Here is a 15,762-nt window from a genome sequence, read left to right as displayed (position 1 = left end):
CTCGTGCCTCGTGTAGACGCGAGCATCTACGTCATCTCTCGTGCGACGCCGACGGTGCTGCCACTACAGAAGGCCCCCCCCCCTCTAGAGAGGAGGAAAGTTCGACGAACGATGGAAAGTCCACGTGACGCGGCATGTCTTGGCGTTGGTCTTGGGTGTCACGTGCGCAGGCGGCGGCGAAGGATGCTGCAGGGTCGCGTCGCATATTGGTGGACCCGATGGCGCGGGTGCTTCGATGTAGGCGGGTTTGAGACGTTCCAGGGCGATTGTGTCTGATCGGCCGTTGACATTCACAACAAACGTCGTTGGACGATGCTCTAGAACACTATATGGCCCGGAGTAGTGTGGTTGCAAAGGCTTCCGCACGGCACAGTTACGCACAAGAACGTGGGTAGCAGAGGTGAGTGCGGGAGAAACGTACGGGGACCATGCTTCTTGTGAACGTGTAGGCACGGGGCGTATCTGGCTGAAGAAGGCTTGCAGTTCGGCAACATATTCGGCAGGTGATGGCGCAGGCGTTTTGGGGATGGCGACAAAGACATCGCACGGAAGGCGTAGGTGGGTGCCGTAAACTAGCTCAGCACAGGGGCAACCTAGGTCGCTCTTGAGTGCGGCTCTCATGCCAAGTAAAACGAGAGGCAAATGTAGGACCCACTTCTCCGGCGATTCATCTGCCGTAAGGGAGGTCTTGAGATGCCGGTGAAAACGTTCAACTAGTCCATTGGACTGCGGGTGGTAAACAGTTGTCCGAAAACGTGTCGTTCCGAGTAATTTGAGTAGCTCATTGAAGAGTGCTGAGTCAAACTGCCGACCGCGATCTGTGATTATTGTGGATGGGCAGCCGAACCTTGCGATCCACGTAGACACGAAAGCTGCTGCAACAGTGGGCGCTGAGATGTCAGATATAGATGTAGCTTCTGGCCACCGTGTATAACGGTCGAGGTCAGTATGTAGCAGTAACCTTTCGAAGGTGGGAGAAGGCCAACGAGGTCCAGGTGTACGGTGTCAAAACGAGCATCCGGTGAAGAAAAGACTTGTCAGGCGGAATGGGGTGACGCTAGATCTTAGAGCGTTGACACGACAAACAGCAGCGAACCCAATCGCGAACTTGCGCGTTTAGCCGAGGCCAAACGAAACGACTGAAAAGAAGCTTCTGTGTCGCGCGTATGCCAGGGTGCGACAGGTTGTGCATGGTTTTGAATAGACGTCTGCGAAGGGATGCCGGAATGTATGGTCTAGGTGTGTCGTTAGAAGTGTCGCAGACGACGGACGTATCTGGGGTAACATCGACGTCTTCCAATTTCAGGGACGTTGACGAATTCCGGAGTGTACGAAGTTCAGTGTCGTCACGCTGTTGACTGGCGAGTAAGTCGGCCTCGATGATGAAAGGTTCCGATGTCAACGTGTAAACGACATTGACACGACTCAGAACATCAGCCGGAACGTTGTCAGTGCCCTTGATGTAACGGAACGTAGTTGTAAACTCGGAGATGAAGGACAAGTGTCGAATCTCGCGTGGCGAGTAACAGGACGCCGAACGATTCGTTGCGTGCACAAGGGGCTTGTGGTCAGTCAAGACAGTGAATGCACGGCCTTCGAGGAAATGGCGAAAATGCTTGATAGCCTGGTAAACAGCGAGTAATTCACGGCCGAACACGCTGTACCAGGACTGCGCAGGCTTCAGTTTCTTGGAGAAAAAAGCGAGTGGATGCCACGCATTTTCGATGAATTGCTGCAGAACGGCACCAACGGCGGTGTTTGAAGCATCTGTCATGGTGGCAGTGGGTGCGTCTGGCTTTGGGTGTCTAAGCAGCGTGGCGTCGGCGAGGGCAGACTTTGCTCTTGTGAAAGCGTCGGTGGCCTCTTCAGTCCACTGAAGCACTTGTTTGCGTTTGTTTACCAGGAGAGCGTCTAGAGGAGCCATAAGTCGTGCACACTCGGGAATGAATCGGCGGTAGAAATTGACGAATCCGAGAAATTGGCGAAGCTTGGTGAGTGTGGTCGGTCGGGGAAGGTGTTCGATGACACGAATCTTGGACGGCAGAGGTCGAATGTCGTTAGCGTCGACAATATGACCGAGGAACTCGAGTTCGGGTTGACCGAATTCACTCTTGGCGGCATTGAGAATTCCTTTACTGGCAAGGCGTGAAAACACCAACCGCAAGTGGTGAAGATGTTCTTCTGTCGAAGCGCTTGCGACGAGAACGTCTTCAATGTATGCAAAAACGAAAGGCAAACCTCGGGTGACGGAATCGATGAAACGCTGAAAGGATTGGCCCGCGTTCCGTAAACCCAAAGGCATGCGGAGAAATTCGAAAAGACCGAAGGGTGTAGTGATGGCGGTCTTGGGAATGTCTTCTTCAGCGACCGGTAGTTGACGGTTGATAAACGAGATTGATCTTAGAAAAGATCGTCGCACCGTGCAACGCTACTGTGAAGTCCTGAATGTTAGGTAGAGGGTAGCGATCAGGAACTGTGACGTTGTTTAGTGCCCGGTAATCGCCGCATGGGTGCCAATCTCCCGTCTTCTTTGGCACCATGTGAAGTGGTGATGCCCAGTTGCTGGAGGAAGGGCGGATGATGCCAAGTTGCAGCATGTGTTCGAACTCCTCGCGAGCGATCTTGAGTTTCTCCGGGGACAAACGCCGGGGTTGGAAGTAGACCGGTGGGCCGGAGGTGACGATGTGATGGCACACGTCATGTTGCGCGGGTTGCGTCCAGCCAGGCAGGCGCGTCAAAGTGGGAAACTCGCGTAGGAGCGCGGCGAAAGGTTCGACCAACATGGCAGAAATAGGCGCTATGGGCGATGTGCCTGATGACGGGACGCCGGGAACGGATAGCTGGGTCACGGAGTCGATGAGACGGCGTCGTTGGATGTCTACAAGGAGTCCGTAGTTATGCAAGAAGTCTGCTCCAATAACTGCATAACGGACGTCCAGAACCAGGCAAATCCAGCGGAACGCTCGTCGAAGGCCAAGGTTTAGCATGATGGAGCATGACGAGAAAACTGGAATCCTGGTGCCGTTGACGGCTTGCAAAAACGACACAGGTGTCGCTTTTCGGTTGGAGAGCTGGGCGGGGAGAATGCTGACGTCAGCACCTGTGTCGACTAAGAATCGTTCTCCCGTAACTCTGTCCATCACGTAGAAAAGGCGACTTGTGTGTTGGGCCGGACCACTCGTCGCCGTGAGAGGCCGGTCGGCCTGTTTCCCTGCGAAGAGCAGGGACGCCGACAGTGACGAGCGTCGTTTCCAAAACAGCGGTGGTAGTAGCAAACGCCAGGCGTTGTAGTTGAGGTTTCAGTGCGGGTGCCCGTGCGTCTTGATCTGCTGGAACTACGGCTGCGTGGGCGGCGAGACGTGCGGCGATGTTGCGTTCCACAGATGATGCATTGCAGGCGCTCACTCAAGGAGTTGAGCGGAGATTGCACTGCGAAAGAGCAGGGAAGAGTTTGCAGAGCGGTTGTATTGCCACTCGGAGACGGTGACGTGGCTGCGATGGTTGGGGTGGCTACTTCCATGACCTTGTCGGCCAAAGCGGCAAGTACGGTAAGGTCCATGGTAGAGGCTGTCGCCAGGACCATCTGCACGTTAGCCGGGAGTCGTTGCAAAAGCAATTCGCGCAACAGCGCATTGTCAATGGATCTCGCGTTGTTTCCGAGAAGCTGGCTCATTCGGTGAAGAAGTTGACTAGGGCGTCGGTTGCCGCGTTCGTCAGCGGACAGAAGCTGCTGGATGCGAGAACGCTGTGAAGCTGCTGTGCACTGTAGCAGTGCTGCCTTGAGATCGTCATAGGCGGCGGCAGGCAATGGAGTTCAACAAATCTGCTACCTCGTTAATGGCGGTGGGCGAGAGAGCGCTGCGACGGCGTAATTGAACTTCGAGGCTTGAGAGCGGATACCAGCAACTTGAAATTGCGCTTCAGCCTGAAGAAACCACGCCGAAGGATGCTGGTCCCAGTACTGTGCGAGGCGGACAGCGATGGCAGAACAGGAGGGCTCACCGCGTTTCTCGGAAGGGTTCTGGCCTTGAGCTCTCGTAGCGTTGGTCTGGCCCATGGTCGTCTCTATCACAGGAGCGTATGGCCGTATCACGTCCGTGTCACCAAACTGTGGCGACGAGCGACCGCGTAGACCGGTAAAGTCTCGGACTCTCGCAGGAGAGGAAAAACCGACACTCGATCGCTTAGCGTAGCATTCTTTTTAAATAATCTCCTTCGGAACGCTAGCCCATGCCGGAGCGTGCCCGCCGCTCGTGCCTCGTGTAGATGCGAGCGGCTATGTCATCTCTCATGCGACGCCGATGCTGCTGCCGCAACACTCTGTTCTAAAATGGTTGCTGCAAAAGAATTTTATTGCAAGGTAACCTTGCCGAAATTAATGCTGGCTAATCCCCAAAAATTTTCGAAAGTTATCCTATTGCCTGGGTCATCCTCGGACGCGCTATTAATTAACATGTGTTGCATTTTCTGATTTGCAGACAATGGCTTCTTTTACCACATACTTCCTCTCTGTCTTTACCACTGTTAACTTTGTAACCCCTGTTTTTAATTCCGTACCATACCCTCCAATCGACGATACATCACTGTCTAGTGATGGTGTACTTAACTTATTCCTAAACTTAGCCACCAAGAAGTCATGTGGTCCTGACGGCATCCCGACTGCTTTTCTCGTTCCATACTCTCTTTGGTGGAGCAGATATCTTATAATTATTTTTCGAAAATCTCTCTCAACCGCCACCGTTCCTCTCTCCTAGAAACTTGCTTCAATTTCGCCCTTATTTAAGTCCGGTAACGTTCAATTGTAATATAACAACAGGCCAATCTCATTAACAGCACACTTTTGTAAATTACTCGAACACGTTATCTTTAAAGGGATACTAAAGTGAAAAATGATTTCTTCTGCATCAGTAAATTACATTTCTACACCATCAAAAACACCACTCTTGCAACGATAAGGCGTTTGGTCAGCCAGAAAAAGCGCAGGAACGAAATACGGGTGGTGACGCCTACTTAAGTTCTCGCACCTGGCGGCTGTGACGTCATGGATTTTTATGGCATCTTCTGGAGCCTACTTATTATATATAGCGGTACAGATTGACTACATTGTGTTCTAAAAGAACCAAATATTAAACATGGCAAGTTTCGGGAACCTTTAATCAGCAAACGCGGCCCATATGCGAAAACATACTTTGAAATCCCTGACGTCACGCTGGCGTACCGGCGCTGTGGTTTCGGCGCTAAATTCAAATACTGATACTTGGACCTTCATTTTCTCATCTAATAATCAAAATATTTTTTTTTTAAATGACTGCCAGCAGGGTTCTTAAACCATGCTTCATTGGACTAAACTGATTTATTGTTTCGCTTTAGTGTCCCTTTAAACATAATATGGAATTTCTTGAAGCACATTCCAGCATGGTTTTAGACGTGGCCTTAGCACTGTAACACAACTGACAGAATTCGTTCATGACATCAGTAGCTATTTAAACATAGGTAACCAGATTGATGCTATTTTTATTGACTTTGCAAAGGCTTTCGACACCGTCTCACGCGATAAACTTACGCACAAGCTGTTCGCTATACTGAAAATGCATCTTTGATTGGTTGGATATGGAACTTTCCTTCCCAGCCTTCGCAATATGTGCGTTTCCAGTCTACTAACTCATCCTTAATGCTTGTTTCATCGGGGGTTCCCCAAGGTTTAGTACTGGGTCCTATTTTAATCCTGCTTTATATTAATGATCTCCCCCTACACACCTCAGGTAAAACACGCATTTTTGCGGATGATTGCGCTTTATATCATACAATTAAATCTCCTACTGATAACGCTGTCCTTAATAATTATTTTGCCGACTTCTGTAACTGGTCCAAAGCATGACAAATGAATATCAACTTTTCCAAAACAGTCTCCACGTCCTGTACACGACACTCATCCACTTCCTTCTTTGCCTATGCCTTTGACAATATTACTTTAAATAGGGTCTTCGACTTCAAATATTTATGCATCTTACTAACACATCAGGGAATTAGATATCTTTGCCACGACCGTCTGCACGGGGACCCTCTTGCAATTTTCCTTGAAACACTTGTTTCGAATTTTCCTTGAAACACTTGAGAAATTAAGCAACAACAACACCTAGTTGTAAAGTTAACACACAGATTTTCAGCACGTCAGAACGATCGTATATGTGTCCATGCCTTTCGTCTACATCTGTAGTTATTCTTTTGCGCTTACTTTCGTTTTTATGCCCGAGAATTCTATTGCGGCCGCGGCGGTAGCAGCACCGCCAATTTTCTTACAAGCCCGAATTGTTCAAAGCATGTCTGTCTGATCGTAGAAGGCACCACTGTAGGTTAAATAAGACATACAACTCCCGTCTCCCTAGTGCTTAGGCTCACTGCGTTCCCAGAAAAACTACCAGGTCAGTTACCTCCCCCGCCCCCCATTCCCTCCTCCCCATTAGCTAAAGTATAATCACTGTCCAAAGCTGTAGAAAGCATGAAGACACCACTGACAGCCGTCAAGGTCGCCTGCCTTGTGCGGATCTCAGCGCGGTAGTGAGACCGCGGTGCGACTGAACATTCTGAATAGCCACCCGGGAACGCGATTTTTCGGACGACAAGAGAAAAGCAGACGTGATGAGCGGATCATACGACACTCGGGGCCTCTCGGTAAGCGCTGAAAAACCTTTCCCTTTTTTTCTTTTTACGCACAAGTGTTAAGCGCTGTTCAAATTCAACAAAATATATATCGTGTACCTAGGCGTGCTCAAAACACGAGCGTGTATTCGTAAGATGCGAGAAACAGGCTAGGGCAACCGAGAATTGGCACTATGTCGTGTAACCTATACCCGATCAGCAACAACCCGCAAATGGCGGACCAATTAAAGCAACTCTTACGCATCTAAGGCCCTCTCGGCCGTTCTTATCGGTGACAAGGTAGCCCAGCCGCCTGCGGGATTATCTTACTGAACTATGTCATATGCTCGGTTGCGGTAGCCGAAAATTCAAATCCCCCCCCCTTTTTTTTAAATCATGGTGTATCTGCGTATGACATCCTCCAGTGCACTACATCTGCAGATTTGGAGTGGCGACTGACACCGGAGAATGATGCCGAGAGCGAGTGCGGCTATACTAATCTAGGTACAACCAAATTAGGAAGGTTCGCTAAGCTTGAACAAAGACACTTCCTCATTATAACGAGAATTGCCCTCCCTATGCAGTATTATCTGCCTAATACCTCCCATTACAACCTCCCTGAGGAAGTGATCTCCTCAATGAAATGGCGCTCAGTCCCCAGTGGCTGCGGAGCACCTGACTAAGGCGGCGGTCAGACTTGCAACGCAGCACATGGTGCTAAATATACCTGGGTCCGGACAGGCCGCCAATAGAAACTGACCCTTCCAAGGTTTAACACCCGAGCCCTCTCGAGTGAGGCTGGCTTAGCAGGACTCTTCGAGGAACTACCAAACACTGTTTGGGATATTATCGGCCTTAGTGAGATTAGAAGAACTGGTAAGGCTTACACATTACTGAATAACGGCCATGTCCTCTGCAATAGAGGTCTGCCGGATAAGAAGCCATACGGGGCACGATTCCTAATCCATAAGGACTTAGCGGGCAACCTTGATGAATTCTACAGCATCAACGAGATAGTAGCAGTAGACGTAATCAAACTCAATAAGAGGTATACATTAAAGGTAGTACAAACCTACGCTCCGACGTCCAGTCACGACGATGAGGAAGTAGATCAGTTTTATGAAGATGTTGAATTAGCGATGAGAAAAGTGCAAACGCGGTATACAGTAGTAACGGGGGACTTCAACGCAAAAGTGGGGAAAAAGCAAGCGGGTCAACAGGCAATTGGCAACAACGTTGTCAATTCTAGGAACGCTAGAGGTGAGATGCTGGTAGAATTTGCAGAAATGAATAAGCTGAGAATAATGAACACTTTCTTCAGGAAACGTACCAACAGAAAAAGAACCTGGAAAAGCCCTAATTGTGAAACAAGAAATGAAATTGATTTCATACTTTCTGCCAATCCCACCATAGTGCAAGGTGTAGAAGTAATAGGTAGGGTAAAGTGTAGTGATCATAAGTTAGTGAGGGCCAGGATTCACCTTAATTTGAACAGAGAAAGAGTAAAATTCGTCAAGAAGAAACAGGTCAACTTAGAGGTAGCAAGGGTACAAGCAGACAAATTTTTGCTGGTACTTGCAAACAAATATGCAGCCTTAGAACAGAGAGATGATGATGATTACATAGAGGTAATGAATTGAACCGTAACGAGGCTGGCTTCAGAAACAGCAATGGAAGTGGGAGGCAAGGCACCAAGGCCACCAGTAGGCAAGCTCTCGCAAGTAACAAAGCACCTAATAAAAAACGGCAAAGAAGGAGAGTGTCCAACTCAAGAGGTAAGATAGAATTCGGGGAACTGTCAAAACTGATGAACAAAACGAAAATAAGTGATATTAGAAATTATAACGTGAGAAAGACTGAAGAAGCCGTTAAAGATGGACGCAGCCTGAAACCAGTGAGATATCAGTGACACAAACCAAGATATATGCACTGAACGATAAGCAGGGTAATATCATCAGCAATCTAGAAGGTATAATAAAAGCAGCGGAAGAGTTCTATACTGACCTGTACAGTACCCAAAGGACTCAGGAGCACTCTATTCGAACCAATAATGAACAATATAAAGAAACTCCTCCTATAACTAGAGATGAGATCAGAAAGGCCTTGCAAGTCATGAAACGGGGAAAAGCGGCAGAATAGGATGGAATAACATTCGATTTAATCAAGGATGGAGGAGACATAATGCTAGGAAAACTGGCGGCTCTCTATATGAAGTGTCTATTGAATGCAAGGGTCCCAGAAAACTGGAAGAATGCAAACATAATACTAATCCACAAAAAGGGTGACGTTAAAGAAATAAAAAATTAGAGGCCCATTAGCTTACTTCCATTATGATATAAAATATTCGCCAAAATAATCTCCAATAGAATAAGGACTACACTGGACTGTAGTCAACCGAGAGAGCAGGCTGGCTTCAGGACAGGTTACTCTACAATGGATCACATCCATGCCATTAACCAGGTTATCGAGAAATCCGCAGAGAACAATAAGCCTCTCTATATGGCTTATTAAGAAAAAGCATTTGATTCCTTAGAGATACCAGCAGTCATAGGGGCATTGCGTAATCAAGGAGTGCAGTCCGCTTACGTAAACACTGTGGAAAATATGTACAGAGATTCCACAGCTACCTTAATTCTACAAAAGAAAAGTAGGAAGATACCTATAAAGAAAAGGGTCAGACAAGGAGACACAATCTCTCCAATGCTATTCACTGCGTGCTTAGAAGTATTCAGGCTATTAAACTGGAAAGGGTTAGGAGTAAAGATCGACGGCGAATACCTCAACAACCTTCGATTTCCGATTATATTGTTCTATTCAGCAACAATGCAGACGAGTTACAACAAATCATTTTGAAACTTCACAAGGAGAGTGTAAGAGTGGGGCTGAAGATCAATGTGCAGAAGACAAACATGATGATAAATAACCTGGCAAGGGAACAAGAGTTCAAGATCGGAAGTCAGCCTCTAGAGTCTGCGGAGGAGTACGTTTATTAAGGTCCACTGATCACAGGGAACCCGGATCATGAGAAGGAAATTAACAGAAGAATATAAATAGGTTGTATTGCATACGGCAGGCATCGTGAGCTCCTGAATGAGAGCTTACCGTTATCATTGAAAAGGAAGCTTTACAATCAGTGCATTTTAGCGGTGCTGACATATGGCGCAGAGACTTGGAGGCTGACAAAGAAGCTTGAGAACAAGCTAAAGGCCGCGCAAAGAGTGATGCAACGAAGAATGCTAGGCATAACTTTAAGAGACAGAAAGAGGGTGGTTTGGATCAGAGAGCAAACGGGCATAGACGATATTTTAATAGACATTAAGACAAAAAAATGGTGCTGGGCCGGCCATGCAATGCGCAGACTAGATAACCGTTGGGCCATTAGGTTGACAAAATGGCTACCGAGAGAAGGGAAGCGCAGTTTGAGGATGGCACAAGACTAGATAGGGTGACGAAATTCGGAAATTTGCGAGCGCTAGTTGGAATCGGTTGGCGCAGGACAGGGGTATTTGGAGATCGCAGGGAGAAGCCTTCGTCCTGCAGTGGACATGAATAGGCTGATGACGATGATGATGATGATGGTGATGATGATGATGACTAACACACGATTTGTCATGGTCAATACACATTGATGTCACCTGTAACAAGGCCCTTGAAAGACTAGGTCATTTACATCGTATGCTGCGTCTTGCTCCTCAAGAAACTAAACTTCTTAAATATAAACCGTCATTCGCCCCATCCTCGGATATGGCTGCGTTGTATGGAACCCATACAAACACAGTGACGTCAAAAATCTAGAATCAGTGCAAAAAACGCCGTGCGTTTTCTTTGTAGGAGATATGACAAGGAATTTTCGCCTTCTCACTCTCGTCCCCTACTTTGTCTCACTCCTCTTGCAGAGCATCGCAAGCTTGAATGCCGAAAATTCCTTCACATGTAAATCAGTTCTACTCGCCTCTCCTCTCTAGACAACAACTTTACTTTTTCCAAACCCTCATGTACGAGGAGTCACCATGCTCTAAATATCTCAACCTTTTTTCCAACACTGATTCCTTTAAACACAGTTTTTTTATCAGAAATTGAAGTCTGTAATTCTTTACCTAGCAAGATCAGTTCACTATCACTGAAACAATTCACGCAAGCTTGTTTATAAATGTAGTATGTTCGTTGTTCATCCCCGTCATGCAGTAGCCTCATTGAGGCTGCAGTATGTACAAAAAAAACGAAAAAATTAATGAAGAAATCAGACGGAATAGACCCGTGACGAATACTCTCTCCCCCCACTTTCCTCCTCATGCTCCCGCTGCACCGTCTTCCTCCACGCGCTCTCTTCGCTGTTGCCGTCTTTCACAACCCGCTGCGCTCGTTCACGTGGTTACGCCGAGCGACGGTGCGGTCGACGCTCAACGCAGGTATAGGTGCCTAAGATCTGCCCTCTAAAACAAGGGTGAAGGGGGGACACGTAAATAGGACGGGCGCAGACTGAAGTAACTAGAGCAAACCAAATTTTCAATAAAGCCCTTACGGCTTCGCTGTTATTTCATGTACGAGTTGTTCGAAATGACAGACATCTATGATCTGCTCCATTCTTGCTCTTGCAACGTCGTTATCAAGATTTTCTAAATCCCCAAGTAACGCTTCAAGCCTAACTAGATCATCTAGTGTGGAAATGATTTACCCTCAAAATCTTGAAGACAAAGTTGTAGAATTCAACGGTGACATAGTTGTAGAGGCGCTCGTGAGGTGGCAGCAGCTGGGGCGTCTTCAGTAAGCAATACGTGTACTCGCACTTTTCTGTGGCAAGGTTGTCACGCCGACGCTCCTTCACGGCAGCTTCGTAAGGAACCTTGCGAACCTGCATTAAGATCATTGCTTTTGTCGGGCGCGATTTCTCTGTACAAAGCACGGCAAGATCGGCATGCGAAATCCTTACAGCACGGTTCACAGTATTCATGCAACTGGGAATGCAAATCTCCGTTTCTATTAGAGAAATGATTAAGTGATACCAATGTTATCACTCAAATACTCATGGCAATTAGTACAGTGTGGTTTACCGGACCCGAGCCATGAGGTCGCTACGTTACGCTTGCTTGTCTAGCCAGCGTCCGACAAGCTGTATATGAATAAGAACATGTGATATATACGTATATATATGTTGCGTCTACTGATGGCACAATGAATGCATTGTTTTAAACGAAAACTTTACGTTTATTTATGCCGAGAGTAGATCTCGCTTCGTCTGGGCAAATTGAAAGTTTGCGTTTGTGTGTGTGTGTGTGTGTGTGTGTGTGTGTGTGTGTGTGTGTGCGTGCGTGTGCGTGTGTGTGTGTGTGTTTGTGTGTGTGTGTGTGTGTGTGTGTGTGTGTGTGTGCGTGTGTGTGTGCGCGTGTGTGTGTGTGTGTGTGTGTGTGCGTGTGTGTGTGTGTGTGTGCGCGCGTGTGTGTGTGCGAAGCCTACATAAGCAGCGATGCCGCGTCAAAAGCCGTAATATTTTCCGGCCTCGAACAAGGCAACAACTGTATCTGCACACAGTTGTATCTGCAGACAGACAAGAGGCTGTGGTCTCTTGTCTGCCTGACATGGAGCTTCGAGCGGTCAAATAAGGTCTTCGATAATGACGGCCTCAGCGATGCTAGCCATATTGCTTGGCTTAGCTTGCTTTAGCGAGACCGAACTCAGTGTGGTGCGAATGGCCGCACGTTCGGTCAACGGTTGCTGCGATATCCGAGCGTATGGCTCCACCGGGTCCAGAATTATGTCGCTCGCAGAATGCGCAGACAGATCATGGTTGTGAAGCGAGAGCTGCCCATCGTCGCAGCTCGACAGGCCTACATTGTTCAGAGGCACAGACGGTCCTTCGCTCGTGAATTCGAACTTAGCTTCCACAAGTCTTTGTTATGGGTTGAACGCACTACCGCAAAGGGTGCGCTCGGAGGCGGCCCGGCGGAGGGTCACAGCAGGAGCAGTGGTTTTCTGGGCGATTCCCACCGGATGTAATGAAGCCGACGGCCTCGCTCGATGAGCGCGTGCTTTCATGTGCCCAAGAGATGGAGACCTTGTAGGCCGAGTTGCTGTCAGGTGTGGATAGAAAGTGGGCATGTCATGTTGGTGCATTAAGAGAGCGGCGACTGCGGAACATTTCTCGTCGGAGTGCGCAAGACCAATTCCAACGAGAAATGTTCCGCAGTCAGGCATCGCAAAATGCACCCCCTGGACATGCCTACTTTCCATCCACAGCTGACAGCGACTCGGCCTACAAGCTCGAACCGCTGCTCCAGCTGTGACCCAGCGCCAGGCGGCCCCCGAGTGCACGCTTTCGGGAAGGTCCTAAACCCATCACAAGACCCACTCTAAACACTACTCCGGGCAAGGACGAAATCACCAACAACCTGGACGATGCGACCGTGCAGGCAATTGTTGAACTATTCAATATACATTGGAGCAGAGGGACCTTGCCCCCGGGATTTAAGCATGCTGAGATTACGATGATACAAAAGCCAAGAAAAACGCCTTGCCTGGAGAACCTAAGACCCATTGCCCTCACGTTTTGCCTCAGCAAACTGATGGAACGCGCAGTCTCAGACACATCGAAGAACATCAAGTGATGCCCAATACGACGTTTGGTTTTCGGCCCAACTTTTCAGCACAAGACGTACTTCTGCAGCTCAAAGAGGAAGTGCTGAATGCTGTAACGCCGCGCGGCCCGAAAGTAATTCTTGCATTACACCTAAAGCGGGCCCTTGAGAAGGTGGGGCACGAAATCTTACTAGCAGTTCTCAGTGACACGAATTGCAGCCGATGAACTTACAACCACGTGAGAGCCTTCCTCACAGATCGTACAGCTCGTACACAGATCGTACAGAAATGGGAGGTCACAGCGAGTAGACACACTTGATAGAGCAACGCCGCAAGGAGAAGTGCTGTCGGCGACACTTTTCAATGTGGCCATGATGAAACTCGCAGCCGAACTCGAGAAAGTACCGCGGATCAGACACGCCTTGTATGTAGACGACATCAGAATATCGACGGCCGGAGTGTCTATTTATTTATTTGTAATACTGCCAGTCTCAGTTCAGACCAAAGCAGGTGGGCACAATTTTACAGAAAGAAACAAACAGGTCATGTTACATGGTACATAAAAGAAAAAAAAAGGAAAAACGCTTCCTTAACTACTGCAGAAATCACCATTAGTACAATACTTTTGGTTGGTATAACAATATGGCCATAACAATATAACAATGTAGTTAGTATAACAATATAACAATATTGTATTACTAGAATTTATATAAAAAATAGCGAATGAATGACACTTGTAAGATCAGAGAACTTATACAGCCAACAGACAACCGCGCAGAAGCGGCGAGTTTGGGGTCTGAAATGCATAAATTCCACGCACAGAAATAAGTATTACAGATATGTGGGTTAAGATTAGGATATGTGGGTGTGTTAAGTGGCGTCTTCTCTGTTTGATGTCTCCAGTAGGTTGATGAATGATGAAAGCGACGGAGAGGAAACTATGTCTGAGTGGAGGAGATTCCATTCCCTGATCGCACGTGGGAAAAGTGAAAACTTGAACGTGTCATTGCGAATACTGTACTGGTTTAGTGTAAACGGGTGATTTTTTCGCGACAGGCGTGATGTAGACAAAGTAACGTACTTAGTTCGATCTATCTTATAACTGTCGTGCATTAGTTGGTAGATGAATTTTAAGCGGGCGTGTCTGGCCCTAACAGATAGTGTTTTAAGACCTGCATCAGCTAAGAGGCTTGTAGGGGAGTCATAGGGACTGTATTTGTTAAAAATGAACCTCACAGCTTTTCTTTGCACCTTTTCTAGTTTTGATATGTTAGTTGATGTGTGTGGAAACCAGATGATGTTAGCGTATTCTAAGACGGGGCGAACAAAAGTTGTATAGGCTAGTAGTCTGGTGTGTTTCGGTGCAAGGCGTAAACATCGTCTAAGGAAAAAAAGCTTGCGTAATGCGACTGAGGTAATATTATCAATATGTAAGTTCCAAGAAAGGGTAGAAGAGAATGTCAAACCTAGGTATTTGTGGTTATTTACTTTATTCAGGCAAGTGCCACCGAGGGCGTAAGAAAATTCTGAAGGCTTCTTTTTTGTTGTAAAGGACATGCATACAGATTTAGTGGTGTTAATTGACATTTGCCACTCTTTACACCAATTGCACACCAAATCGAGTGCTCTGTTTAATAATAAGTGGTCTGCGTAACTGAGAATTTCTTTATAAATAATACAATCGTCCGCGAAGAGCTTAATGTCACATTCAATGTTAGCAGCAATGTCGTTAATAAAGATCAAAAATAGCAATGGGCCCAGTACTGACCCTTGGGGAACACCGGAGGTGACAGCTACAGACCTGGAAGGGGTGTTATCTATAATAACATATTGTGTTCGATGTGATAAGAAGTTTTTTATCCATGCAGTAATCTGACCACCTCCGATTGCAGCCTCCAGTTTTGCAACTAATTTTACATGGCTTACACAATCAAACGCTTTACTGAAGTCGAGGAGGATCATGTCTGTCTGGCTTCGGTTGTTTAGGCTGAGCGCAAGGTCATGGACCACTTCGGTTAGTTGTGTTACTGTTGAGAGGCCACTTCTAAAGCCGTGTTGTTGAGGTATTAATATGTGTTCTTGCTCGAGAAATGTAGTGATGTGTTTGAAGATAATATGTTCCAATATTTTACAAGATGTGCTGATAAGTGAGATTGGCCTGTAGTTGGAAGGTTCGTTGCTGTCGCCGGATTTATGTATTGGAATTACCTTCGCTTTTTTCCAGTCATCTGGTAGTTGTGCGGACTCGAGTGATTTGCGGTATATAATGGCAAGGTATTGGCTACACCATTCTGCATACGTTTTTAAAAATTCGTTCGGGATATCATCTGGCCCGTTAGCTTTCTTGATATCGATATTAAGCAACAGATTAAGAATACCGGCATTCGTAATGCTCAATGAATCGATGGTTTTAGGTGGGCAGGGTAGGGAGGGAAGTAAGCCATTGTCTGAAGTGAAAACCGAGAAGAAAAATTTGTTGAATGTGTTTGCTCGAGCTGTTTTCTCTTCTAGAGACCGTTCGGGTGACACACCTAAACACGGTCTATAGAA

At 47.2% G+C, this 15,762-nt stretch overlaps 1 protein-coding gene across 9 annotated transcripts in view; it reads right to left on the bottom strand.

Annotated features, from left to right (window-relative positions):
• Window positions 1-15,762, bottom strand: part of LOC135918500 (uncharacterized) — a 349,800-nt gene that overhangs the window by 189,091 nt on the left and 144,947 nt on the right. For all 9 annotated transcript variants that reach the window (XM_065452107.1, XM_065452109.1, XM_065452112.1 and 6 more), the window contains one exon: window positions 11,315-11,491. In XM_065452107.1, coding sequence (XP_065308179.1) covers window positions 11,315-11,491 — 177 coding nt within the window. The remainder of the gene's footprint in view (window positions 1-11,314; window positions 11,492-15,762) is intronic.

Source organism: Dermacentor albipictus, chromosome 7, assembly GCF_038994185.2.
Source record: "Dermacentor albipictus isolate Rhodes 1998 colony chromosome 7, USDA_Dalb.pri_finalv2, whole genome shotgun sequence".
Lineage (NCBI taxonomy): Eukaryota > Metazoa > Arthropoda > Arachnida > Ixodida > Ixodidae > Dermacentor > Dermacentor albipictus.
Note: the sequence above shows the minus strand (reverse complement) of the source record. Positions and strands in the feature narration are given on the sequence as shown.